General features: G+C 38.3%; 2 protein-coding genes across 3 annotated transcripts in view; one reads left to right on the forward strand and one right to left on the reverse strand.

Moving 5' to 3' along the window:
• WASL (WASP like actin nucleation promoting factor) overlaps positions 1-27,764 on the reverse strand; it is a 78,309-nt gene that overhangs the window by 24,323 nt on the left and 26,222 nt on the right. For both annotated transcript variants that reach the window (XM_043463614.1, XM_043463615.1), the window contains exons 2-5: positions 13,722-13,856; positions 11,013-11,099; positions 9,391-9,487; positions 5,999-6,022 (exon numbers count right to left, since the gene is read on the reverse strand). In XM_043463614.1, coding sequence (XP_043319549.1) covers positions 5,999-6,022; positions 9,391-9,487; positions 11,013-11,099; positions 13,722-13,856 — 343 coding nt within the window. The remainder of the gene's footprint in view (positions 1-5,998; positions 6,023-9,390; positions 9,488-11,012; positions 11,100-13,721; positions 13,857-27,764) is intronic.
• On the forward strand, positions 20,046-20,778 carry LOC122438913 (dnaJ homolog subfamily A member 4-like). The gene has a single exon (XM_043464233.1). It carries the CDS (start codon positions 20,046-20,048, stop codon positions 20,556-20,558), a length of 513 nt encoding a protein of 170 aa, XP_043320168.1. The 3' UTR covers positions 20,559-20,778.

Here is a 27,764-nt window from a genome sequence, read left to right on the forward strand (position 1 = left end):
TTTATGCAAAGATGGACTCAATAAAGGTCAGAAATGGTATGGATCTAACAGAAGAAGAAGATATTAAGAAGAGGTGGCAAGAATACACAGAACTATACAAAAAAGAGCTTCATAACTCAGATAATCATGATGGTGTGATCACTCACCTAGAGCCAGACATCCTGAAATGTGAAGTCAAGTGGGCCTTAGAAAGCATCACTATGAACAAAGCTAGTGGAGGTGATGGAATTCCAGTTGAGCTATTTCAAATCCTAAATGATGATGCTGTCAAAGTGCTGCACTCAATATGTCAGCAAATTTGGAAAACTCAGTAGTGGCCACAGGACTGGAAAAGGTCAGTTTTCATTCCAATCCCTAAGAATGCTCAAACTACCACAAAATTGCACTCATCTCACACGGTAGTAAAGTAATGCTTAAAATTCTCCAAGCCAGGCTTCAACAATACGTGAACTGTGAACTTCCAGATGTTCAAGCTGGTTTTAGAAAAGGCAGAGGAACCAGAGATCAAATTGCCAATATCCACTGGATCATCAAAAAAGCAAGAGAGTTCCAGAAAAACATCTATTTCTGCTTTATTGACTATGCCAAAGCCTTTGAGTGTGTGGATCACAATAAACTGTGGAAAATTCTTCAAGAGATGGGAATACCAGACCACCTGACCTGCCTCTTGAGAAATCTGTATGCAGGTCAGGAAGCACAGTTAGAACCGGACATGGAACAACAGACTGGTTCCAAATAGGAAAAGGAGTACATCAAGGCTGTATACTGTCACCCTGCTTATTTAACTTATATGCAGAGTACATCATGAGAAATGCTGGGCTGGAAGAAGCACAAGTTGGAATCAAGATTGCTGGGAGAAATATCAATAACCTCAGATATGCCAATGACACCACCCTTATGGCAGAAAGTGAAAAAGAACTAAAGAGCCTCTTGATGAAAGTGAAAGAGGAGAATGAAAATCTTGGCTTAAAGCTCAACATTCAGAAAACTAAGATCATGGCATCTGGTCCCATCACTTCATGGCAAACAGATGGGCAAACAGTAGAAACAGTGGCAGACTTTATTCTTTTGGGCCCCAAAATCACTGCAGATGGTGACTGCAGCCATGAAATTAAAAGACACTTACTCCTTGGTAAGAAAGTTATGACCAACCTAGACAGCATACTACAAAGCAGAGACATTACTTTGCCAACAAAGGTCCGTCTAGTCAAGGCTATGGTTTCTTCAATAGTCATGTATGGATGTGAGAGTTGGACTATAAAGAAAGCTGAGCACTGAAGAATTGATGCTTTTGAACTGTGGTGTTGGAGAAGACTCTTGAGAGTCCCTTGGACTGCAAAGAGATCCATCCAGTCCATCCTAAAGGAGATCAGTCCTGGGTATTCATTGGAAGGACTGATGCTGAAGCTGAAATTCCAATACTTTGGCCACCTGATGCGAAGAGATGACTCATTTGTAAAGACCGTGATGCTGGGAAAGATTGGGGGCAGGAGGAGAAGGGGATGACAGAGGATGAGATGGTTGCATGGCACAGCCAACTCAATGGACATGAGTTTGGGTAAACTTTGGGAGTTGGTGATGGACAGGGAGGCCTGGCGTGCTGCAGCCCATGTGGTCACAAAGAGTCGGACACGATTGAGCAACTGAATTGAACTGAAGACAGACTGAGGTATATCAGAGTGAGACACTCTCTTTATGCATGTCATCCTTCTAGGTATGTCCAAATAGCAATAAGAAAGGAATAACCAGATTCACCATTAAAAAATAACAGAAATTTGGGAATTCCCTGGTGTTTCAGTGCTAAGGACTCTGCACTTCCAGTGCATAGAACTGGGTTCAATCCTAATTGGGGAACTAAGATCCCACAAGTTGTGTGGTGCAGCTGGAAAAACAAAACAAAAATTTAACAATTATAATTAATTTTTAGGAAAAAGGAAAAATAAAAATATTTTGACGTTACTTTAGTTTATATAAAAGTAACCTATATCTTATGGATGTCCTAAATGGTATAAAGTTGGTAAAGTTAACAGTTTAAATTACTTAAGCTAGTAGATTCTTTTCTGGGAAATAATAAAGTTAAGAGTCTTGTAAGCCTGATTTACAACTCACTAGAGAAAATAACTCGGCCACCTCTGAAGAAAGTCAAGGATGAAGAGGACAGGAATGAAATATAAGTGATATGCAGAATGAATACCAAAGTTTTCCCTCCTCCCTCTCCTCCAAAATCAGGTGTGGATATATTATTATGCATCTACCAAGCAGTTCATAAAGCTATGCCTTTAGCTACTTAGTGTTATTTCACACAAACTTCATCAATATTGGTTAAAACACTATTTAATTAAGTCTATATAGAAAAATTCAAATTTTAGAGACCTATAACAAAAACTGGTATAAGCTGGGAAATTAGCTGGTTTTTCTAAATCTTTCATTTTATGGACAAAAACTAAGGACAGTGTCATCACCAACAGAATGATACTCAGATGTGTTCTTTCTATAATAAAAGAACAAAACAAATAAAAAACAACAATGAAGGACAGGAAGAGCCAGGTGAACTGTCTAAAGTCACACAGTCAGTGACAGAGGGAAAGGTAAACCCTGCCACCCTGGTTTCTAAGTCCACTACTCTTTCTGTTAACTAGTGTACCTTTCACACGACAGCTAAATGACAAGACTGATCAACGCTAACTTTACAGTAAGTATGCTGTATGTCTTTACCAATTTATCAGTTCTCTTAGTTTGTGGTCCAACTGTTACAAGCAATGGTTATGAGTTTCAAAATTTAGAAAAAAGGGGTTTTTACACATTCAAGAGACTAAGTATTTGGCTATTTCTGTTGACAGCATTTACTTTACAGTTTGAAGATGTTAGGAAATAAATGTAAAATAATGTTCTAAAGCCTAATTATTTCAAAGTGACAGACTAAAAAATTAATAACTTGTATAAAGCACAGAATCACTTTTTAAATAAAGTTTATGAAAGATATGGTAACAGAAATAAATCATTTCTAGTCAATTTTATTTATTCCATTTCTGAAATTACACTCATCCTAAGAACATGTATTAAGTAAATACATAAAGAAGGGGCGCTGTTTCCTTTCTTTTTCAAAAAGCAGTTATGACAAATTACCTTCTTCTGATGAATGACAACTAACAGAGAAAAGGTTTTTTAATATTCTCACTGAACAGCATTTCTAGCTAAATTTAAAAGTAAAAGAACAAACTAAACTCTTCCGCTTAATTACATAAAAAGCAGAGAGCTCTCACCAAGGTAAAATGGTTGAGAAACAGGTGGGCTAGAGACCTCTGATGTCAAACAGTCATGAAGCTGAGAACAAATCATTGGAAAGCGCCTAAGTTAAAAGGTGAGGTTGACCAATTAAGAAAAAAAAAAGAAAAGTGTATGGATTAGGAGTTAATGAGGAAAACACTTGTCCTAATTGTACTTTAGGACAGGAATACATGTCACTTCTACATAAAGTGTCTTTTTTTCAGTTACAATTTGAAAAGGCCAGCTAAACTGATGGAAATGAGGATTGGGACAAAGCCCCTGCATGGACTCTGCAAGGCAGTGAGAAGTGCCCACCGCCACCTGGTGGCAGCGCAGCAGACACAGAAACGCAAGAGGCCACCTTCCTGAGTCCTCTCTACACCACGGGGAGAGCAAGGCAGGCAACTGCACTGCAGCGAAAAATATGAACATTTCTATCAATGATTGTATGTGCATCTTATAAATAAATAAGGAAGCAAAGACTGGCAACACATGCTGTATAATTTTTTAACAATACCATTTTTAAATTTCCTGTTTATTTAATGAAAAAAAGTTTGGGACCACTGTACGAAAAGGTTAAAACTTTGTATCTTAAGATTTAAAACCAAGAGCCATCTCAGAGAAAGAAACTACATTTAATTATGAGTATCTCTTACTAGGGGTAATAAAATTATAAGACATCATTGTCACATAAAGAATATCCAAATTCAAACCATTGTGGATTAGGTGCCTCTTCAAAAATATATTTTATATGTATTGAAAAGATAAAATTTACAAAAATCAAAAAGTACTTACATCCTTAACTTTAATTATGTTATTTGTACAATGTCTATACTTTATAATCTCAGATTACTTTCCCTAAAGATGCTAACACTAGGAAGCCTTTCACACTGGTACTTAATATATGCTCACAGGAGGCCAAATAGTTTAATAAATTAAAAAAAGAGAAGATTAAAATATTGAGCACACAACAAGTGGAAAAACTTCTAATGCTACACTAAAGGTTCACAGATGAAAGATTTCTGGTCAGCTGCTCTGCTTCCTTTGTCTCTGTGACATACTAGCTGCACACCTCAAGGCATGCTACGTACCCTCTCTAGGTCTCAGTTTCTCCTTCAAAACCATCCTGATGTGGCACAGTGGTTACAGCACAGTGGTTAAGGGGCCAGGCTCTGGAGCTGGAACACTTGAGACTGAATCTTGCTCCACTTTCCTAGTTCTGTGACCCTGAGCAAGTCACCTATCTGTGCCAGTCTTCTCATCTACATCAGGGATAATAGCAGCTACTTCATGTGTTTTCTGGACAATGCCTGGCAGGTAGCAAACGACCAGTAAAGGGTAACTGTGAGTATGATCACTGTCACTGTCTTCATCATGATAACTCATATTAAGCACCATGCTAAACACTTTGATTACTTTATTTATCCCCAAGCAGTCCTGTAACCTAAGTATTAAAAATTTCCATTCAAAACAGAAAGTCAAAGTATACAATGCTTGGCACATTTAAAGTACTACTGAAGGTAGTCAAGTTTTTTAAAAAATTATAATAAGGTAAATAATCCAAAATTTAATACAGCAATGTCTGATTCATGTTATTATATCACAAAAACAAATTTAAGGACAAAATCAGAAAGTAATAAATTGGTTTAAAAGAAACAAAAACCAGCAACCACCAACAGTTGTCATATATTAAGAACTTTGTACTATATTAAGTGTTTCCCCACTATAACAAAGGCTATCATAGGATCAGGGATCCCATTTCAGTGTGATGAAAGCCATGGATCCTCTTTCCCCAGAGAAAAGAACATATATACAATATTTAGCACAAAACTTCAGCCAGGGTTTATGGGACCCAGGATGAGACTCTGCACAAAAGATCTAGGACCCTGTCCTTTGTATCTTAGTACCCTGCTCTTATTCTTTAGTATAACTACGTATATTTTAAATAAATGAATCTGCATTATTTCAGTTACTAATACTTCAATCCACATTACTTCATTATCAAATTAGGAGGATCATGGGCAGCTACTATGTGTTTTAAACACACCAGCACAGTAAGCACAGCTACTATTGATTTAAGCACACCAGAACAGTTAAGTGTTCATTCTCAAAGGGGCTAGTTTCATATTCCCATTGTAAAATAATCTTTTGAAGTAAGAAAAAAAAAAGAAACATGAAAGTAGGAAATGAAGAAATATGATAGATAAAATTTACTGTTTTTTTTAAGGAAGACATTAAGACCAGTCTGTATAATTTTTGAACTTAAATCAACTGTACATAAGGAATTAAGATGTAAGTAATAGTGACGGGCACCTAGAAAATAGCCAAAGAACAGTACATTTCTAAGTCCTCACCTGTTACTTATTTTAAAATAAGAACACAATAAACTACAGTATTTAATCATACATATTAAATAGTAGGTATTAATGTGTATGATGGGGTTTCCCAGGTGGCGCTAGTGGTAAAGAACCTGGCTGCCAATGCCCGAGATGTAAGAGACTTGGGTTCAGTCCCTTAGTCAGAAGATCCCCTGGAGAAGGAAATGGCAACCCACTCCAGTTTTCTTGCCTGGAAAACCCCATGGACAGAGGAGCCCGGCGGGCTAAGGTCCATGGGGCTGCAGAGAGTCGGGCGTGACTGAAGCAGCTGAGCAGTGTCTGTGGTACATGTTTCTACAAGGATTAAATCACAATCTAAAATTGTTTTGATCAATAATTAGTGAAGAGCTTACCATTTGGGGGGTCTCGTCTTTTCTCTGTTAGGAAATAAATTCAAAGAATATTATTAGACATATGTCATACAAAAACCAACATAAAAAATTAATTCATCTAAACTCTTATTCTTATAAGTGGTTAATAAGAGTTTCTCTGAGGAAGTGACATTGGGCACCATTTGAATAAAGCAAGAGAGGGAACATATTTAAAGGCCCTGAAGAGAGAATAGCATGAAGGCAAAACCCTAATACTGGGCTGCAGTGGACCAAAGGAAGAGCGGAAGAGAGAAGTCAGAAGGGAAACCGGGGAACTGGAGCATGTAGGGTCCCACAAGACATGCATGGGTTAAGGAATATAGACTGTATTTCATATATGATACGAAGCTCTTACAAGTTTTTGAACAGGAGAAGTGGCACGATCTAATCTATGTTTTTAAAAGTTCTCCCTGGTTACTATGTGGGAAAGAGAGAATAAGGGGCATACAGGGACAGCAGAGGGATAGGTGAGAGCATCAGGTAGTCCAGATGACACACGACGGTGGCTTGGATTAAGGTGGTAGCAACAGAGGTGGTGAGAAACAGATTCAAGACATGTTTTTGAAGGCAGAGACAATGGGACTCACGATAGGGTTTATGAAGAACCACTGGGAGCCAGAGTGACAAGGTGGAGCCAAGGCCTTTTACTGGGACAGGGAAGACTAGGAGAATAGGAGCAAGTCTAAATCGGGTTGGGGAGCCTGGATTAAGTGTTCTGTTCATACATATAAATTTGAAGGCTATTCTAATCACACAACTGGAGCACAGGAGTGTGAAGGTCAGCGGTGAGGTCAAAGGCAGTAGATAAAATGTTGGGCGTCAGCAGCAAATAGCATTTAAAGCTACGGGACTGAACGAAAGCATAAAGCGAATGAAAACAGCTACAGACGCCTAAGCACGGGGCAGACAGAAGGAACACTGAAAAACTATGGCCAACTAAACAGGAGTAACACCAAGAGAACTGCTACTAACCCACTGCGTTCATACTTGTACTCTTGCATTCATACCAAGTTTGACACAATTTTCATTTCAAGAAAGTTCAAAAGTGGTTGAAAAATTTCCAACAAATACAATTTCCACAGATTTTTGTAATACAAAATTTTCCAAAATTATATTTTCAAAATATCCCGAATTTTCCAAATACCATAAATAAAAATATAATAAAATATTTAGTTTCTAAACAGCCACAATCCTAAAATTAATAGAATTTAACTGAGGGACAATTTGAAAATCCTGGCAATGGGAAATACAAATGGATTACTCCATCTGGTGGTCTGATGAAGTAATTTTCTGAAACATTTGATAAAAGCACATCCTGTGTCCATGAATGTCAAATCTCTAGTTTCCAAGGTGATGTTACATCTACATCCAGAGAGGAAATACTTCTTAAACTGCTGGTGACACAAACATGGAAATATGTTGAGATAATGTAAAGTTCAGAGTATAAGTTCTAAAAAGCAATTACTTAGAAATATAACACTATCCTGGCTTGAAAACCATGTTAAGGAAAAAAGAGAACCTTTGGTTGAACTAAAAATGAGAGCGAATAGTGTGAAGTGTTTGCTAGAAACGTTAGCAGAACAGTGTTTAATTGTATCAGGGGACGTTTTTAGTATCACAGTACTAGTCAGACCACGGTTGGAGCACTACGTTCAAACCTGGACATCACATTTGAAGGACCATTTTCTAAATGTGGATCATTTGAAGAGACATAAAAATCTATAATGCATTCAGAGCACAACATACAGGACAATGAGTCTATAAATTATATCATGTGAGGAATAACAAAATGGAAGTGGTTAAGCTAAAGAAGTGAACACAGCCTAAGGAGGGCACGGTAGATTGTTTCCAAATTAAAACTGGCTAATTATTTGTTGCACCAAAAGTTGGTCCACATGCATCTAAGTTAAAGAGAAGCGAGACTGAAGGCTGATTTAGCATGACAAGGATGCCGAACGATGAATCAGCTGTCTCCCATGTGGGCTGCCATCTTTCTGCTTCTGAAACACTATGACTAAAAGCTTAGGAACTGTATAAACAGAATTCCTGCACCAGGTGACAGACACCTTTAGGTGACCTATCTATTTCCAAGTCAATTATTCCATACAGTAAGAAGTGTTTTAAACTCTTTCTTATATTGAAAATGTCACACAGTTTGACTAAAAGGAGTTCCAGGGGACCTCTGGCCTGGCACCACAACACGTCACTGAAATAGGAACTGAACCTCAAATTCTTCCACAGAATTAAATTCTTCCACAGCATAGAATCAAGTGGTAAACAACCCTGGCTCCAAAAAGAAGTAAAAAACAATAGGTGCTTAATAATTCTATTCACTCATTACAAAGAGGATATAAGATGACAGTGAGGCAACAACTCAGTTCATTTTCATTTTGTACATTACCTCCTTCTCAGAAATCCATTAAAATAACAGTTAACATGTATAAAATGTAACACATGCCTTTGCATTCCTGTACTTTTTCATGACTTATTCCCTCTTACTGGTAAAGCACATCCTTGCATACAGTGATTTTCAAACTGGGGTAATGTATACTTGGACGTACAAAAAGACTTTTCAAGGAATACATGAGCACAGCTAGTTTCAAGGGGATCTATTTACTGGTCTCATCTCCCATAAGCTATTTGTCCTACAAGTGATCTGCTTAAGATGATGATTCTGGAGAAGTTCACCTTTCCTAATCACCCTTCTCCCACTTTACAACAGGAATGCCTGGTATTTGACTACTGTTGAGTAGTTCTACATCAACGAATTTAAAATGCTATATTATCCTGCATCATTCTCTAATGTCTTATATATATTAGAGTCTCATGCATTAAACTAAATTCCTTATGATTTTATAACACACAACATTAGGGGCAAAACAAGAGACAAAGCAATGTTTACAAATCTTGTTTGCAACTTTGCATGTATGTTTCTAGGCCTGCCTAAAGTCTTTGTTCACAAAACATAAAATACTTTTTAAAATGTGAGTTACAAATAATGAAATAAAAATGCAAACATTAAAAGTCAGTGGATGTTAAATATTATTAACCAAAAAGATTACTGGAGTTCTCTAAAAAAACTTAAAAAAAAAAAAAAATCAACCCAATAAAAATAGTAGTTTTTTAAAGGGAAAATGAGCAACCTGTTTTGTGTAAAGGGCCAGATAGTAATTACTTTAGGCTTTGTGCTTCATAAAGACTTTGTCATAACTATCCAACTGTGCTGTGGGAGAAAACATAGTCAAGGACAACATGTAAAGCAACAAGCATAGTTGTTTTCAATAAAACCATGTTGACAGAAATAGATGGTAGGACAGATCAGTCCTGTAAGCCACAGCCAGCTCCTGTTTAAAGAAATTTTAAAAAATGCTTACCAGATTTCCTTTGTCGTCGGCCCAACAAGTCTGTAACTGCTTTTCGGAATTTTTTTGCTTCTTCTTCATTGGCAAAATTAAGAGCAACTTGACAGGTCTGGAATATTTTCAACAAAAAAGGTAAACAACAAACCCCACAAATTTAGCTTTATTTAACAAAAAAGTTGATAACTAACAAAAGTACATTTCTGAAGAAAGCAAGCTTCACTTTATTAGCACACAAGAACTTTATCACTTGAATAACTTAAGAAGGCAAAAAGCATGGAGAAGGTAAAGACTACTATTATGTTACAGTAGACAGTCAAATGTTAAAATGATACTTCATCTTCAATCAAAAAAAAAAGAGTGAACAGAATTTGATCCTTCAATAGAGCTCTGTAAACATTTGGATTTGAAAAGACAAACACTAGAAACATTGATCAAATGCAGATCAACTCTATCTTTTTTATGCTTTTATTTTGCAGCTTAATTACAGGTATTCACGTACATTATTAAAAGTGTGAGAACACACTGACATTATTACGGCATTTACTCCACACTTTTACATATGTACATATATTTTACATACAATGAAGAAAAATGTGAAAAATTAACAAAGAAAGAAGAAAATGCATTTTGAAAAGACAGATATATCATCTAATCCAATCTTTTACTGTAGAAAATTTAGGAAATAGAAATATGAAAACAGAATATTAAAGTCACTCATAATCTACGTTGTTGTCATTGTTTAGTTGCTAAGTTGTGTCCATCTCTTTTGTGACCCCATGGGCTGCAGCCCTTTAGGCTCCTCTGTCCATGGAATCTCCCAAACAAGAATACTGGAGTCGGTTGCTATTTCCTTCTCCAGGGGATCTGCCCAACCCAGGGGTCAAACCCGCATCTCCTGCACTGCAGGTGGATTCTTTACCCTTGACCCACCAAAGAAGCCCTGATCCCAGGTACAGGCAATAAATTTTTAAAGTTCTGTTTCCCCTGTCTCACTTTCCCTGGTGACTCAGGCAGTAAAGAATCTGACTGCAATGAGGGACAAGTGGATTCGATTCCTGAGTCAGGAAGATCCCCTGGAGAAGGGAATGGCTACCCACTCCAGCATTCTTTCCCGGAGAATCCATGGACAGAGAAGCCTGGTGGGCTACTGTCCGTGGGGTTGCAAAGAGTTGGAGAGAAGCGAGCAGCTAACACTACTGTATTTTAGTGCTCTTCTAGGTCATGAACTATTCTTTCACAAAATAATTTGTATGGCAATATAATCTTCAATATTTAAAAGTTACCAGGGGTTAGGGGTTTCATTTTTATAGACAGGAAAACTAAAATCCAGAGAGTTAAAACTATTTGTCCAAAATCACATAGACAGGTTAAAACTATATGCCCAAAGACAGAGAAGATGAAAAAGAAACCTCTTTTCTACATGCCAAATTACATTTACATTCCTCTCAGAAAACTTTTCCCTTAAAATCTTAGCTGTTGCTTCCTATTAAGCCGTAATATCTGTGACTATGCTTTTAAAAGTAAAATAATTCCTTATATTTTATACAACAGGTTTACATAAAAAGCACATACTTTCCACAGACAAATGTAAATGCAATTACACTAAACAGGGAAATAAAGGAAATATGACTTACATCTCCAGCAAAGGTATGAAAATATCCTCTAGGACTATTATATACAAAGTTATTGTATAGCTCTTGTTCCCACAATAGTTTCCCATCCTAGAAAAAAAATAAAAGTTGAAATAAGAGTTACCAATAAGAAAACCTCTAGGAATAAAAAAAAGGAACAAAAACAAAGCAGATGACTCCTATTAGGGCACTGTTTATATTAACAGCCTTTACATACAGACCACATACATGTACAATACATAGATAACACATATATAATTTAATAAGCAGCAACAAAACAGTAAATATTGGATAGTGTTTCTCTCATAAAAATTACATACCAAGTGAGTTGAACTCAGTATGCTAAGATATAATCTTATTAGCCAAGCATTTCCAAATATATACTTGGTCAAATACATAACTAGAACAATTACTAGATCATCAATGTTAGAAGTGGTAAGATTCTTTTGTACATGCACTGATTATCAAAGCATAGTTCTATCAGCAGTATTTAGAGTGTACACTACCAAATATTACTGGATTTCATTCTCTTTTCCTCAATTCTGTAGACGCTAAGAGGGTCAAATATGCCTTCTCTGTACTATTCATTAACAATCTTTGAACTTTTAACTTTTGCAGAGTGGTCTCCTAATTAATTGATTATTAATAAATTATTATTAATTAATTCTCCAAAATTAATTCTGATTAATTCTCCAAAAGAATTGATGCTTTTGAACTGTGGTATTGGAGAAGACTCTTGAGAGTCCCATGGACAGTAAGGAGAACAAACCAGTCAATACTACAGGAAATCAGCCCTGAATATTCATTGGAGGGACTGAGGCTGAAGCTCCGATACTTTGGCCACCTAATGAGAAGAACTGACTCACTGGAAAAGACCTTGATGCTGGGAAAGACTGAAGGCAGGAGGAGAAGGGGATGACAAAGGATGAGATGGTTGGATGGTAACACGGACTTGATGGACATGAGTTTGAGCAAGCTCCGGGAGTTGGTGATGGACAGGAAAGCCTGGTGTGCTGCAGTCCATAGGGTCACAAAGAGTCAGACACGACTGAGCAACTTAACTGAACTCCTAATTAAACACTGGTATAAGTACTATCAATCATGAGCAGAAAGAGAATGATGATTAAAGTGTACAAGGTTAAACTATGGTTAAGGGATCCATCAGTGACTGTCATATCGATAGCCCTAGTACAAGAAATATCATTAACCTTAATACCAAATGTGGCTAATTGTACGTATTTAGCAATGGTTATCTATAATTGGAGATGACTGGTTAGGGAAATATAATCACAGCCCTATTCTGAAATGCAAGGTTCCACCTAGACCACCAATTCAAAAATATTTTAAAATGCTGTATACATATTATGGGGATTCCCTCATAGCTCAGTTGGTAAAGAATCTGCCTGCAATGCAGGAGACCTGGGTTCAATTCCTGGGTCGTGAAGATCCCCTAGAGAAAGAAATGGCAACCCACTCTAGTATTCTTGCCTGGAGAATTCCATGGACAGTGGGGCCTAATGGTCTGCAGTCCATGGGGTCACACAGAGTTGGACATAACTTACCGACTGAACTACCACCACACACATTATGACCTTTATAATGGAATCCCCTTCTTCTCCGTGGAGTTCTATGTATATCTACTTTCTAAATAGTGCTTCTCTTTGCTGATGAGAAATATATCAAAGGACTGAAGAGTGTCTTTTAAACTATGCATGTGCTCCCCACCTCCCAGAATCGCTGCCACGGTTAAACTCCTATTGGTAACAGGAGTACACCACATCTCTCAGCTGTCTTGAAGTATGTGAAATGGGTGTTACAAATTACTAATTTACAAAGGGCAGTGACTTAAACTTACTTACTCTCAGGGAAATACTCTGCAACAGATCCAGATGGTCATCACACTTTACAAATAAATAAGCCGAAGCCCAGAAATGTAAAGCAGTTTGATTACACCCTATTTAATCGTAAGTACTGTTCAGGAGTTCAAAGTTAGTTTTCTGTTTTTTTCTAACTACAACCCTATTATACTTATTGCCACACATAAATATTAAGTAAGGAGGCTTACCCACAGAAAAAATTTTAAAGGATAAACAGAGACTTCATCTCAGCAAAAAGATGATTTTTAGAGTGACTATCAGAGATGAGTTCCTGACAAAGGGCATCCAATCTAAGACAGGGTGGATTTACACTTGAGATAGAGGGATACAAAGCTGGGAAAATCTGAAAATACATACCTATGCTGAGAAACAACATAAAACAGGCAGCAAATACATTATTATAGATATTGTATAATACTTTAAACCCGGGCTGCAGTAAATAAGAACACACCAAGCTAAAATATAAGATACACTTTTGTAGTTCCCTGCAAGAACTATATATGCTAGTCTGTGATGGATAGTATGGAATAAAAAGAGTATCATTACAAAATAAGAGAACGTGGGAAAAGTCCATTTCCAAAAGAATAAAAATAGAGAAACCAACAAAACCTTTAACATGTGGATAGATAAAATGGGGAACTATTCACATTTGGCTTAGGGTTTGCTGCCCATTTGATCACAGTGCCCATGCTTCAATATCTCAAACCAAGCTTCACTCTTCTAATATTAAGTATAATTTAAATATTACATAAAGGATAAACAAATTTATACTAAATTAAAATTAAGGTAGAAAACTAATCATCTACATTTCAAGTGAAGGCAAAACAAAACTCACCTTGATATCAAATATTCTTAAAAAATAAGATCTCTGTGGATTGTCCTTAACAAGACAAGCAACACCACTGCACTTCTTTGACCACATACAGTTCCGATCTGCTGCATACAACTGTACCACTGCCGAAGACATGGTCTGCAAAACATCAAATTTACAGCCATTAGATTCAAAATTACACTATGATAACCGAGCCCCTACTAACACCTTGACTGCAATCTCAACATGAGACACGGAACCAGAACCTCCTGCCAACCTGCTCCTAAATTCTGGACCCGACGAAACAAAAACGTAATAAACATTTATCATTATTTTAAGCTACTTTTTGAACTAATTTCTTATGTAGTAATACACAACTAATACAATTACTAAAAATAATTATTGAAAGTTAATATGCATTGAGGCTTAACATGTATAAGGAATGTGCTAATGAGCACTTTTAAATATAATTCCATTTTTATTACTATTAAAGCTTCATTTTATGCTTAAGAAACCCAAGGTTAAAGAGGATAATCTGCCCAATATCACACAGTTGAGTAGCAGAACTGAAGTTCTAATCCAGGCAGTTTGTAACTTCAGATCCCGTACTCTTACTCCCAGTACTATATACCGGTTTTCCAATAAAATGAAGTCCAAGTGAAAGTCGCTCAGTCGTGCCCAACTCTTTGCGACCCCATGGATTATACAATCCATGGAATTCTCCAGGCCAGAATACTGGGATGGGTAATCTTTCCCTTCTTTAAGGGATCTGCCCAACCCAGGGATCAAACCCAGATCTCCCGCAACTGCAGACAGATTCTTTACCAGCCGAGCCACCAGGGAAGCCCACAAAATGAACATCTGAGCAACAAAGTAGTAGCTACTAGTAAAGTCTGATTTCCATAAAATAATTAACCCCTTAATATAGGTACTAAGCCAAATCTGAAAGCAAGATTTATGCTTATTAATTACAGTACTGGAAACTTTGAACATACATTGAAAGATGAATTCTAACATCTTGTTTTTTAAAGATGGTAAAACTGAGGGAAAAAAAGATTTTAAGTGAAGTGCACCTGGCCACACTGCTTGAAAGCTATAATGAAGATATGGAAATGATCTGAGTGACTGTTGTCCCAATTCTCCCATTACCCTTTTAGATGCACAGGAAAGGAATTAATGCACGGTGTGCAATGGATACCTTAGAACATGCATTAGGGTTTTGTAGCTGCCACCTCCCTCATGACTATATCACGACACAACTGAAACTTTCACTTAATTCTAAACTAAGTTTCCTATATACTACAATCTAACATGGAACTATTCAATTCCAATTTTTGTAAGAGTAATACACACATTTACAGGTCAGCACTTATAAATCCTCTGAAAACAATAATTTTTTCTGATCCAGAAATCTTACTCCTAAACTAGAAATTAAGGAAATAATATAAAATAAAACCAAAAATTGTATTTAATGTAAATTTAAAAATATTTATATAAATATAAATTAATTATGTTTTAAAAACAGAAGACATTTAAACAACCACAAATAGGAGACAATTATGATTTGGTACATCAGTTCAATGAATACTGGGCATTGTGATAAAAAGACAAGACTACATTAAGATTTAGAGATGAAACTGTTTTGGGTTACTTAACTATGTCTGGGGAATGCCTTCTCTTGCTAAGAGAATTCCAAAGACCAATTAATAAACTCAGAAATCAGTGTTCTGCTAGAGATCAAAATTTCAGAAAGACTTTTCCAGGTAACAGTGATTGATGATGTTTTTAACTTTTGCAGACCAAACTCATCTTTATATTTCATAGACAGCCATGAAAAGGACACAAAGCAGCAGGAAAAATTCCACAAGAGCCAGTTGAAAAATTATGAAGACAGCTCAGAAACTAGGACACTGGGTTTTAAAAAAGTAGATTGAAGAATGTGGGTGTGCCCTTGGCCTGCTTAGAACATACCAGTGAGCTGTAAGTGTAGTCTTAACATGACACTTCCACAGGCATCTTGACCCTAAACCTCTAGCATTGAAAATATCAGAAAAACAGATTTTGTATCTATTAACCAAAGATATTAAAAATCAAGTTGAAAACTTAAAAAATCAGATGAGAAAACTTGTTTTCCAAGGAAAATTCATATAAACTACAGCTCTTTTAATATGGTGCTGTAAAAATGTGGTTATTTCTAAAAAGAAAAACAATTAGGAATCTAGATACCAAGAAAGTGTCCTAAGAAGCTTCTGACTGTATTTTTTAACTAGAAAGCAAGAAGTTATAGCTTGCAAAAGAAAAAAAAAAAAATGTATTATTAAGAGAGTTTGAAATTCCATTATGGAAATTCCCTTGGGACAAAAGTCCCTATGGAACAAACATTAACAGTGCAAAACACTGTCAGGATGTATATATGGACTTAATAACAATCACAAATACCCCCAAATCTCATTTAAACATTTACATAAATGTAAAACAAAATCTTAAAAATCTTTACACCTTTTAAGGTATAAAGATCTGGGAAACAATTTTATAATTCTCTACACAAGTATGGTTGGCATTATAAACCTTAGTCTAAAACAATTTATAAAATTTTAATACTAAAGAATGCAACTAATAAGCGATTTTCAGCAATGCAATTTGTAAAATTTGGTACAATGTTACTGTCAGTCTCAGTCAGTCAGTCAGTCAGTTCAGTAGCTCAGTCGTGTCCGACTCTTTGCGACCCCATGAACTGCAGCACGCCAGGCCTCCCTGTCCATCACCAACTCCCAGAGTTTACTCAAACTCATGCCCATCGAGTCGGTGATGCCATCCAGCCATCTCATCCTCTGTCGTCCCCTTCTCCTCCTGCCCCCAATCCCTCCCAGCATCAGGGTCTTTTCCAATGAGTCTAAGTGTGCCTATTTCATTCCTTCTTAAACTGTCAAAGTCTGAAAACTATATATTACAGCACCTTATAAAAGCCTTTTCTGATTAACTCAGAATAATTATAAAGACTAGCATGACATTTAATATACAAATGCCAGAAATAATAAAAACAGTGACTATCCCTAAAACTCTAGATTGACAGTGGCTTAATTAAGTTTTTAAAAACATTCCTTCCATTCCTTTAAAGTAATTACAGCTAATCAACTCAACTACTTCTTGTCTTTCATAATCAAGAAGGTATTCTTGAAAAACAACCTAAAGACAAGTGCTTAGGAAAGGAAATCAGTCTGTTTCTTAAGCTCAATAATGTTACGGTGAAAATTTGTTAATAATTAAAAGAAAAAAAAAAGTACTGTCTCAACTTTCGTAGAAACAGAATCTGACCTATCTCATGCATTGCTGACATTTTAGTGCTGAGTTATTCCAACAGTTCATCAGTCCTCAGAACTTTCACTGTCAAGGACAGAAATAAAATGGAGGATGAATTCTGGGATGTGAATCCCTACCACTGTCCTTCAGCAGGGCACTTCTTTTTGGGGTTGACTGCAACAGTCAAGAAGCATTTCCCTGATTCTCTAGGTTGAAATGACTGCTTTTCCTTCATGTTTCTAGAAACATATGTGTATCCTGTATAAAATCTTGTCACGTCACACATCTTATTCTAAAATAGAATAATTTTCTAAATTGACTGATTAGTAGACTGTAATTCCCTTAAGTATCTAAAAGTTTTGTAAGTCTATATTCTACTTCACCTGTACTTTGCCCCAAGTAAGCAAGCACATGTTAAATTAAAAATTGCCGAGTATGATTTTGATAATGATACTATGATAATGCACAGAGATTGACCTTTTTTTAGGATACACATTCTGAAATATTTGGGGCATCATATCAGCAACTTATTCTCCAGTGATTCAGAAAATAATAATATGCATATATATACACATAGAGAAAACCATGGTAAAATGTTATAACACTTGACAAACATGTCTGAAGTATATACAGGAATTCTTTGTACTGCCTTTACAACTATTCTGTAAGCACAAAATTACCTTGAAATAGAAAAAGTTTAAAGCACAATGATTCAAAACAAGGGGGGTATTGTTTATCCCCTTCCACAGTCCAGACAGTCTTAGGAAGCAGGCTCTCTTCTCCGAGTCAATGCTACCTCCCCACACATACTAGCCACTGCACTGACCCAAGATTAAGGAAACCACTACTTCTTCCGAGTACCTCTATATTAATACTTTGTTAAAAGGGGTTTCATCTTGAATGAGACTCAAATCACACTATCAGAACAACCACATTATATAGGTCAGAATAAGAATTTTAGGTAAGGAAAACAGACATTTCTTTATTATAGAATCAGCCGACATGGAAAAGACTGAAAAATATCAGGACTTACAGATCTTTGCTTGACAACCAACTGTCTACAACAAGTACTATGACGTAATACTTAATAATTGTCTACAATGATTATTGTTTTATTAATGAAAAAAATACAATGGTGTTAACGAAAAAAATTTCAGACACTTTCAATGAATATTAAAAATAAACTGTGGAAAAAAATCATTTGAATAAATAAAAGTCTTTTCTGCAATCACAACGGCCTAGATTACTAGTCAAAACATTTCAGCTTTTTTTATGTGCATGTGTAGCCCCAAGTTCCTAAACGCTAACCTGCGAAAATCAATCCTAAGTTTTCTTATTACATAAAAGCTAAGCTTTAAATATGTTCTTAGATACTCTGATGACATACTTATATGAAATGCACCATTATTATCCTGAACATGAAATTTTAATATGAAACATAAATGGAATTTTAAAAGTTAAGAAAGATAAGGAGTTTGGTTGTTTCTCCATTTAAAAAAATTAACTATAAAAATTTTGAATTCTTTTTTTTTTCTCATACAAATGTACAGGTGGAATAAATTTTAAGCAACACCCTCCAGATCCCATTTACATGACAAGGAGCTGAATGCAATTTTGCCTTATCATCAACTACAGTAGTTTTCTGGCAATAATTCTTTAGGAAGTCACAGCACAGAAACAGAACACCCTGGAGTTGTGGTCCATTTGTAAACTGATTTTCATACAGGCTTAGCTGGAAGAATAGATTTTCTTTCTTTCCTGACTAATGGTCAAAGTGGGGCAGACAGGCTCCTTCTGTACCTATCTTGAGTAAATTATGCCCACCCACCAGCCAGCAGTGTTCTGCTAGAGTCTGGTCCACCCGCTGAACCTACCTGCCGTGGGTCTGATCTGCCCTTCGGGTCTCCTGGGGAGGCCCCTGGTCTGAGTCACACTTGCAGGCACTGTATGACCAAGTAAGGGTGGATCTGAAAAGTGGCCTCTGCTTTAACCCAGCAGCTGAGAAGGCAGCAGTTTTTCTTTGTGACTGTTACGGGAAGGAAAGGAGCAGTAATGGCTGAAGGTTGAGGAATCTAAATTTATATTGTAGTCTACTTGCCAGGAGTAAACAAGTAATTAATATCTTTCCGAACAAGTTATCATTTACAGTGGTAGTCCATACAGACTGCGGTCCAGAGTAGAACTTTTAAGTTCTCACTAAAACTTTATCCCTTGAGCAGGAAGCCCTTTGTGATATGGCTGTGCAAGGAGATGAACCATCCATCCTTTGGAAAGGAGCTGAATCTGGGAGAATGAGGTGGAAAACACTGAGATGTCCCCTGCCTTCCCAGAGCCTCAAGTCACCCAGGATCACTGGTCAGGCAGGGAAACGGGCTGTGCCACGGCGCTGAGCCACCAGCATCTCCCACGGCTTCTGTCGCTGCACTAAGGCTGCTGGGGATGTGGATGGTTTCATTTTCTTTACAAGTAAGCACTTTGGTGGGACAGCACTGCAAACGCTGTCAACAGAAAACAACAAAAGGCAAGGTGCAGGGGTTGCAGGCAAATAGTTTTATCAGTATTTCATTTAAAACACTGGTTTGTCCTCACCACAAGGCTTGGAAGGCTCAGGAAGCTTCCAAGAGAGATGATCAGACCCACCCCACTCCAAACACTCAAGGGCATAAGACAGCAGGAACCAAGTTGGCCCTGCAGCCCACTCAGTGTGAGCCAGGCCCTGCAGCCAAATCCAGCCCACAGATGTGCTTTTATTCTTGAGGAGAACCATCTGGAATCAAGATTCAGAAATGTCACATTAGCAGCCCTGAGATCATGCCCTCTATAACTTTGCCTTGGGAGGCAGGTGCAGAGGGGAAGAAACTGCAGAGCTGGACATGGGCCAGGTCACCCACTTCGTGCCTGGAGGTTTGCTCAGGGGCTGAGTGCTACTGTCTGGGCTGTGCTTTATTGGTGGAACTGAATTATGGCAAAGCCACTAGAAGCACAAAGTGTCAGTGCGTTCACTGGCATCTCAAAAATATCCTGAAAATGTAAATAAACAGATTTCATATGCAGACTAGAGGTGATTTACAAGGTCATCCGAGAGAAGAAGATTATCGAGGTGCACGTGGAGAAAGTGTCTTTCAGAGACGAGGCCATGACTTGATCATGAAAATGAAAATTCAGCTTTCTGAAGCCCTTTGTGGCTTCAAGAAGACGATAAAAACACTGGATGATCGAGTCCTTGTTATTACATCCAAATCAGGTGAGGTGATAAAGCATGGGGACCTGAAATGTGTGCGTAATGAAGGAATGCCAATCTACAAATCACCTCTGGAGAAAGGGATTCTGATCATACAGTTTTTAGTTATTTTTCCTGAAAAACACTGGCTTCCCCAAGACAAGCTTTCCCAGCTGGAAGCTCTGCTCCCGCCTCGACAGAAAGTCAGGATTACAGAGGACATGGATCAGGTGGAGCTGAAGGAGTTTAATCCCAACGAGCAGAACTGGCGCCAGCACAGGGAGGCCTATGAAGAGGACGATGACGGGCCGCGGGCCGGAGTGCAGTGCCAGACGGCATGACGCGGCCCCGTGCAGCGTGGCCTGGCGGGACCAGCACATCATGAATGTAAAGTTGGCACAATGAAAAATGGCATCGCTTTAATGGCCTCGTGTTTGGGGTGTCCTGTGTATGTGTTCAGCATTCTCAACTGCTGAGTGTCTTTGGTTTTTTTTTTGTTTTTCTTTTGGTTGTAACTTAAGTTATAGCTTAATTTATATTTAAATGAATTCTTATAATTAATTATGTAGTGATCTCAGAGAAATTTCCTAAATAATTAACTTATAACACACTTTTGTTCCATGGTAACCTAACAACCCAATACAGAAACCACCCATTTGAAAAACAGAAACAAGATTAGTAAGTCATAAGTACTAGTAAAAATCATCTAGAAAAAGAAAGCACAAATAATTCATTCCGGAAAGAAGAAATTTTTATCACCTGGTAATTTCCACAATGAGAAATAACCAGAAAAAGAAAAAAAAATAGAGAAAGGTAGAGATTTAAAAAAAGCATACATCAAAGATGGAAGGCTCAACAAAGAACAGTAATTAAAACAAAAACAAAAAACAACGCTGAGGACTAGAAGAAGAGGAATATAAAAGCCTTAACAAACAGAATCTCAACAGTGAAGCAAAATGGAGCCAGATTAAAAAGAGCTTATTGCCTCAGGCCGAGGCACAAGCAGTCTTTAAGGTCTTACAGCTATTTAAGAAAACTGGTGCTGGATGTATTCATTAATCAAATGTTTACTGGGCACCTGTTAGGCTGGTGCAGATATAACCTAACATAGCAGTTTTGGACCGTGAATTTTAAATCATTATAATTAGGCTCAAATACATCTTTACTAATCAAAATAGAAACCATTACAATCAACACATTTTTGCCAATGGGAAATAAGTTTATTTATTCTTGTGCATAAAAATCCGTGCTTCAGGATTCACCGAACTCTTGCAAAGCATTTTCTGCATCCTGCTGGTTGTGGAAGCATTTTCCCTGCAAAAAGTTGTTGAGATGCTGGAAGAAGTGGGACCCGTTAAGTGAGAGGTCAGATGAATATGGGGTTCCCTGGTAGCTCAGTTGGTAAAGAATCCACCTACAATGCAGGAGACCCAGTTCAACTCCTGGGTAGGGAAGATCCGCTGAAGAAGGGATAGGCTACCCACTCCAGTATTCTTGGACTTCCCTTGAGGCTCAGCTGGTAAAAAAATCTGCCTGTAATGCGGGAGACCTGGGTTCAATCCCTGGGTTGGGAAGATCCCCTGGAGAAGGGAAAGGCTACCCACTCCAGTATTCAGGCCTGGAGAATTCCAAGGACTGTATAGTCCACGGGCTCCCAAAGAGTTGGACACGACTTTCACTCACTCAGATGAACATGGTGGATGAGGAGGAACTTCATGGCCCAATCTGTTCAACTTTTGAAGCACTGGTTGTATGACATGCAGTTGGGCGTTGTCCTGGAGAAGAATTTGGCCCTTTCTGTTAACCAATGCCAGCTGCAGGCCTTGCAGATTTCGGAGCATCTCATCGATTTGCTGAGTATACTTCTCAGATGTAATGGTTTCCAGAGGATTCAGAAAGCTGTAGTGGATCAGACTGGCAGCAGGCCACCAGTGACCATGACCTTTTTCTGGTGTAAGTTTGGCTTTGCGAAGTGCTTTGCAGTTTCTTCTCAGTCCAACCACTGAGCTGGTCATTGCTGGTTGTTGTATAAATCCATTTTTCAATGCATGTCACAATCCAATCGAGAGATGGTTCAGTGTTGCTGCACGTAAAAAGATGATCCTTCAATATGACAATTTTTTTGATTTGTGGTCAGCTCATAAGGTACCCACTTATTGAGCTTTTTAACCTTTCCAATTTGCTTCAAATGTCAAACAACCATAGAATGATCAACATTGAGTTCTTCAGCAACTTCTCATGGGAGTTTAAGAGGAACAGCTTCGATGATTGTGCTAAAGTGGTCACTGTGAACTTCTGATGGCCAGCCATTATGCTCATCTTCAAGGCTCTCATCTCCTTTGCAAAATGTCTTGAACCACCACCATACTATACGTTCGCTATCAGTTTCTGGGCCAAATGCATTGTTGATATTGTGAGTCGTCTCCACTGCTTTATGACCCATTTTGAACTTGAATAAGAAAATTGCTCAAATTTGCTTTTTATCTAACATCATTTCCATAGTCTAAAATAAACTGCAAATAGTCATTAGCAAAAAAATAAAGTAAGAATGCACATTAAAATGATGTATAATATAACCACATTTAAGAATACATTCCAATATCAAAGGCAAATTTCAACAATGCAAAAAAAAATTGCACCAATCTAATATGAACATAGGCTTGTAATAAATGGGGTTGGGGTGGGAATAAAAGGGGTATTGAACACAAAAATGAATTAGACACAGTACTCATGAAACATAAGTTCTAATGGGCATGAACACAGGCTTGTAATAAATGGGGGTGGGGTGGGAATAAAAGGGGTGTTGAACACAAAAATGAATTAGACACAGTACTCATGAAACATAAGTTCTAATGGGCAGACAGATATTAGTAACTATTACAAATGCTATAAAGGAAAAATCCAGTATGCAAGGAAAGTGTAAAAGCTACCTAGCCTGAAAAGGTTTCTCTGAAGTGACACTGTACTTGAAGGGTGAAAAGGGATGAGTCAGGTGAGCAAAGAGCTTGTGGTTAAGTGGTAAGGAAGCAGCACCCGAGGCAGGCACAGCAACAAGACTCTACCATGGGAAGTGTGAGCGGAGTTTTAGAAGCTGCATGGGGTGGGAGATAAGAGAGTGGTGTGGCATGAAGTTACAGACAATAATGAAACATCAAACATCACTCTCTCTGGTTGAGAGAGATACCTTCAAAAAGAGATATACAGTTTGTAGATATGGTACAGTGGGTTAATCGTTCCTCTATTGGCCCTGGATGCCCCTCAGTATCCAAGTTCTTTTATCAATATAAACACTCTCCTTCCCCCACTGACCCTAGGGGAGGGTCATGTGACTTGCTTCATTTACTTATTTATTGGTTGCAACAAAGGTCCGTCCAGTCAAAGCTATATGGTTTTTCCAGTAGTCATGTATGGATGTGAGAGTTGGAGTGTGAAGAAAGTTGAGTGCCAAAGAATTGATGCTTTTGAACTGTGCTGTTGGAAAAGCTCTTGAGAGTCCCTTGGACAGCAAGGAGATCAACCAGTCCATCCTAAAGGAGATCAGTCCTGAATATACACTGGAAGGACTGATGCTGAAGCTGAAACTCCAATACGTTGGCCACCTGATGCGAAGAACTGACTCTGGAAAAGATTCTGATGCTGGGAAAGACTGAAGGCAGGAGGAGAAGGGGATGACAGGATGAGATAGTTGGATGGCATCATCGACTCAATGAACATGAGTTTGCATAAACCCCGGGAGCTGGTGATAAACAGGGAGGCCTGGTATGCTGCAGTCCGTGGGGTCACAAAAAGTTGGACTCAACTAACTGAACTGAGGTCTTTGCTGCTGTGCTTTCTCTAGTTGTGGTGTCAGGGCTACCCTTTGTAGCAGCACATGGCTTCTCATCGCAGTGGCCTCTTGTTGCAGAGCACAGACTCTGGGTGCACAGGTGCAGAAGTTGTGGCACATGGGCTTAGTTGCCCTATGGCATGTGGGATCTTTCCAGATCAGGGATTGAACCCATGTCCCCTACACTGACAGGCAGACTCTTATCCACTGTACCACCAGGGAAGTCCTATATAACTTGCTTTAACCAATAAGACTTCAGCAAAGTACAGCTTGAAAAGCCTTGCCAACTGTGGCCTGCCCTCAAACCTAGGTGAATGATCACATGGAGAACATGGCCCCCAGCATGCTCCTGCCTTTGCTGGTGAGCCCAGTTCGCAGCAGACCTGCCAGATGAACGCCACTGCATGAGCTTAGGTGACAGGAGCAGACTAAACACCCAGCCAATGCTTACAATTGTGAACAATAAACTGATACTGCTTTTTCAGACAACTTTATTTACTCATTTGTAGCCGTGCTGGGTCTCTTGCTGCATGGGCTCTCCTCTGGTGGCGGCGAGTGGGGACTACTCCCCAGTGGCAGTGCGCAGGCTTCTCTGGTTGTGGGGCACAGGCTCTAGAGCATTCGGGCTTCATGTTTATCGCAGCACACGGGCTCAGTAGTTGTGGCTCATGGGCTCCAGAGCACAGGTTCCACAGCTGTGGCGCACAGGCTTAGCTGCTCTGCGGCATGTGGGATCTTTCTAGACCAGGGATCAAACTCATGTTTCCTGTGCTGGCAGGTGGATTCTGCACCACTGAGCCAACGGGGAAGCCCTGATATCTCTTTAAATCACAAAAACCTTAGGTGGTATTTGTAGCAATAGCTACCAGATGCAGGGTACTTTTTTAAAGGTATCAATACTAAAAAGCATGATGTGTAATCCTGAAGAAGAAAATGGCAACCCACTCCAGTATCTTTACCTGGAGAATCCCACAACACCAAGCCTGGTGGGCTACTGTTCACGGAGTCACAAAGAGTCGGACACGACTGAGTGACTAATTGACATATAACAGGCAACTGTAGCTCCTTTTGCCATTCCATTCATATTGGACCTGTGTTTAAAATTATCAGTAAAATTATCAAAAACTATCTAAATTATAAGGGTTTTAGAGCTCACTCTCATTACCAGTACACTCTGTTTTTTGAAATCATTTAAAAAATCACTTTATAAACAAAAGCCTTACTAAAAGACACAGGCTGTACAACAAAGGAAGCTCGCTCACTAAACCACTCACAGCCACACATCCGTCTCACATGTTGCCTGTGATTTAAACTCATACATACACTGTAAACTATATGGCACAGATCTTCAGCATTACCTGCAAACAATCAAAATTACAGACGCCAGAATTACAAACAGCAAGGCCTGCTGTACTCTTAATTTTCTACTTCAAAGATAATTACAGATAAAGGCTCTGAGAGGAATACTGATCTCATTACAGACGGGGTCATCTCATACACACTGGCAGGTAAGGATTCTGTTTAAAGTGTCAGCACATAGGTATGGCTTGCTCTCTTCTGTCTCTCCCTTTCTTGTAGCTTATATGGACTTCCTTAAAAGTTGTTCTTTTTCCTCTTCTGTTGCCTTTTCTCTTTATCTGCTTCTCTCTTGCCAGGTCAGTTGGATTACAGTAAAATCTGAAGCTCAGGTTTGGGTTTTCAGGGAATGAAGGTGGGATGCTCACCTCAGTTAACCAAAGTGTAACATTACCAGCTGAAACCCAAGCACTTTAATGACAAACAAACTAATAGGTGTATGTGTGTGTACAGTTTCTACTACTACTTTCCTTTGCAAATAACAGTTCTGAATGAGAGGGTAGAAAGGTAAATATTTTGGTCACTGATAAGATTTGGGTATTCCTGAATCTTAGAGCCAAATTATTGTCTGATACCATTTCACCATAAATTCATCAAGCATACAATCCAACTCCCTCATTTTATAGATGAGGTCACCTTGTTTTGCCAATGGTCATATATTGGCCAGCTCTGGATACATTTATTGTCTGTTCACTATACACGATACCCATGGATTCATCCCAGTTCCTATACTGTTATATTTTTACCTTATCCCATCTAAATCATTCTATAAGAAACGTATACCCTTAATATAATTTTATTCCTCTACAGATCCCATTTGGTTTAAGATTTTTACCTTATTCTTGGGGAGGGAAGGGAGAGGATGGAGGCGGTGAAGGTAGTGGACAACAGAAGAATGCTAGTGCGTGAGAGAAAAGGATTTTTTTGAAAAGAGAAAATTCAACCAGATATACATTCTATGCTCTAAGGAGTCAGGCAGATTTACCAGGAAGTCAGTTTTACTTCGAGAAGCCTCTTACAGGGCGTGGCTTATTTTCCTCTGAAAACACAGGAAGTAGCAGCAAGGCCACTCTCATTCCTAGGGAATCTTCTCCAGCTACTCCTTGAAGGTGATCTTGGTATATTTAACCCAAGGATGCCTTATCTCAATGTCTGTCCAGCCCCAGAAATGACCAGTCCCTTCTGGACCACATGATCCACCCAGCCCCAATCTTAAACTCCGAGCAAAAGGATCTGAATAAACGCTGTCTAGGAAATGGCAACCCACTCCAGTACTCTTGCCTGGAAAATTCCATGGACGCAGGAGCCTGGTAAGCTACAGTCTATAGGATCGCAAAGAGTTGGACACGACTGAGCAACTTCACTCACTCAGCTCCCTGTGAGGGGTGGAATACTATGACCAAACTTCATGAACATTTCTGGGGGAGGGGTCAGTGGTCCAGCCACCTGAGATCAGAGAGGTGTTTTTACAAGGCAAGAAGCACCCTCTAAGCAAAGTGAAGAAAAGTAGAGATATGCTATTACCAGTAACTGTTTTCAAAAAATTCCTTTCAGCTTTACACCTATCAGTAATAGGAAACAATAAATTCTGACCAAACGTACTACATACTAAGCAGGAGTCTTTTTCTGTAAAGTTACCAGGCAATTAATATTCTAGGCTTTGTGGGCCATTCAGTCTCCTTCAACTCTACACTGTAGTGTGCAAACCCAGCTACAGGGAATTTGGAGGTGCTTTTGTTCTAACAGAACTTTATTTACAAATTCAAGTAGGCTGGATTTGGTATAAAGGCCATAGCTTGCCAAGCCTTGGACAAGAGGAAAGTTTCTCTCCATATAAAATATAAAATTGTCATGTACATAGGTGATCAACAATATGTGGTCCAAAACTGTAGATTAAAAGTATTAAGGAGGTGTATCACTCAATAATAGCAGAAATTACAACAGTAAGAATCTATTTTTCTGGATTTTGTAATCTTTATAGTATTACTCATTTGTTGTGATCCTTTTCTACTTCTGTATTTAGATTTTAGACCCTTTTTCTTAAAGACAGCATCTCCAAACTGTACAAGCTTCAGACCACAAGACCTGGATCAGCCTTACTTGGGGTGAGAAAACGATGCATTAATTAGAGCAACAAAATTCTGAATCCAAAAAAAAAAGAACTATCTAAGCTAATATACTCCTTTTGCCAAACCAAACTTGACAGTTATTTTTTATAATGATCTTACCCATGAAGAAAACTGACTGAGCAACTTCCAAAATACTACTGAATGAAACAGATCGAAAAGGCCAATGGTTATGTGTTTGGTGAGGGGAGCAGGGTCAGGAGGGAGGGGCTCCTTTATAATCAGTTTTTCATATAACA

This window comes from Cervus canadensis, chromosome 3 (assembly GCF_019320065.1).
Source record: "Cervus canadensis isolate Bull #8, Minnesota chromosome 3, ASM1932006v1, whole genome shotgun sequence".
Classification (NCBI taxonomy): Eukaryota; Metazoa; Chordata; class Mammalia; order Artiodactyla; family Cervidae; genus Cervus; species Cervus canadensis.

Coding starts and splice junctions, on each gene's coding strand:
- LOC122438913 (XM_043464233.1), top strand. CDS start 20,046: ATGCAGACTAGAGGTGATTTACAAGGTCATCCGAGAGAAGAAGATTAT.